This window comes from Sphaeroforma arctica (assembly GCF_001186125.1).
Source record: "Sphaeroforma arctica JP610 unplaced genomic scaffold supercont1.4861, whole genome shotgun sequence".
In the NCBI taxonomy this organism is placed as follows: Eukaryota; class Ichthyosporea; order Ichthyophonida; genus Sphaeroforma; species Sphaeroforma arctica.
Genome location: NW_014035697.1, coordinates 726 through 2,231, shown reverse-complemented (window position 1 = coordinate 2,231; position 1,506 = coordinate 726). Strand labels below are relative to the sequence as shown.

General features: G+C 42.0%; 1 protein-coding gene across 1 annotated transcript; it reads left to right on the top strand.

The window, feature by feature from the left end:
- Positions 1 to 462: 462 nt before the first annotated feature.
- Positions 463 to 1,285, top strand: SARC_14615 (hypothetical protein; the record flags this gene model as incomplete). Its single annotated transcript, XM_014291253.1, has 2 exons — positions 463 to 471; positions 1,115 to 1,285. The coding sequence occupies 2 exons, from the start codon at positions 463 to 465 to the stop codon at positions 1,283 to 1,285; spliced, it is 180 nt and encodes a 59-aa protein (XP_014146728.1).
- Positions 1,286 to 1,506: the final 221 nt, after the last annotated feature.

The window sequence follows — 1,506 nt, the reverse complement described above, 5'->3', positions numbered from 1 at the left end:
ATATATATATGTGTGTGTATGTATGTATGTATGTATGTTTGTATGTATGTATATATATGTGTGTGTGTTTGTTAATATATATATATATATACATTGTATAATATATAAATCATTTATGTTTTGATTTGCAAACCGAAAGAAGCTTTGGCAGAATAGGTTCGAGCCCGTATACTTGCCTTATGCTTCAGTTTAAGGTTGCACTAGTAACTCGTAACGTAGTCGCTACTAAACTCCCAATCGCTACATTGCGCTATGAATGTATACATGTACATGATTTCATATTCATAAACTTAGTTTATGTGTAATGTAACACAGGGCAAACCAAGTTGTCGCTTGCCTCAAGCACTCTCGTAATGTACCTTTCTCGTTTTCATTTCTCACTCACACATCTGCTCCGTTCCCAGGTCTTTGATGAGTTATTGGAGGAGCCCTCTAGCATGCACTACAGTTTTGATAGTAGCCATGTTGCAGGTAGGGCAGTGAAGTACCGTCTGTTCACTTACATACACTGAACTAAGCGCCATGACGCCAGTCGCTATGTGCAGTGTATGGTATACTACGTCTTTTCCCAAGCCAAATCGTATGACAAGTCCTGATACATGCATCTACATCAATGAGTGCATATACTTACATATGTATGTATGTGTGTGTGTGTGTGTGTGTGTGTGCGTATGTATATGTATATGTATATATATATATAAAGGTCGCATAATATAGCTATATACAATCACATCCATTCTCCTGTCTTCTTTGTATCCCCATTGTCCTATATTGTTACACTTAGCTCCAACTTCGTTCGCGCGTAGAGGTTGCTGTAGTACTTAACGTCAGCGGTAGCGATAGGATTCCTTCCTATCCAGCACATCTCAGTAGCGTCCTGTGACCAATTTTATGATTCTATGCTAGCCTGTATGGTGAACCGGTTGCATATAGTATATCTCTCCCTATACCAATACAAGTATCTCGATGCGCAAACTGACTGTCGCATATTCCGCTTGTCAATATCACACATACATCTTTGCAATAAGACTCCCGCGCGCATGTGTATACCATAGCAGAAGGACTATTTTATGTATCATACCAACCAACTCCACCGCCCATTCTCTACCCACAGCATACACAGACCAAAAAGCCTCTACCGCCTGCTACCATTGCCGCCTACAGCAACGCGATGGACAATTGCTCAACACATGCTCACACCCTTCAGAGCAGAATGTACCGAACTTTCTTGTTCGCTCAGAGACGTCACTATCTGCTACAGAAGCAGAGCATATGTGTGATTTAGGACCAACGCATGCCCTGTGCAAAGCAGATATATGCGACGCCCATGGTATTACCGTCGGGTGAAAGTAGCGTACGGAGCCCCAGAGTGTATGTGTGCATTAGTGTGAACATATGCTCTGTGCGGTGCTTATCCCACCTTCGGGCGTGAACGTGATATAGGTCAATTTAATCCTGGATACTTGTCCACTATCGAGAAAACCTGCTACAGAACCCCAGAGTGTA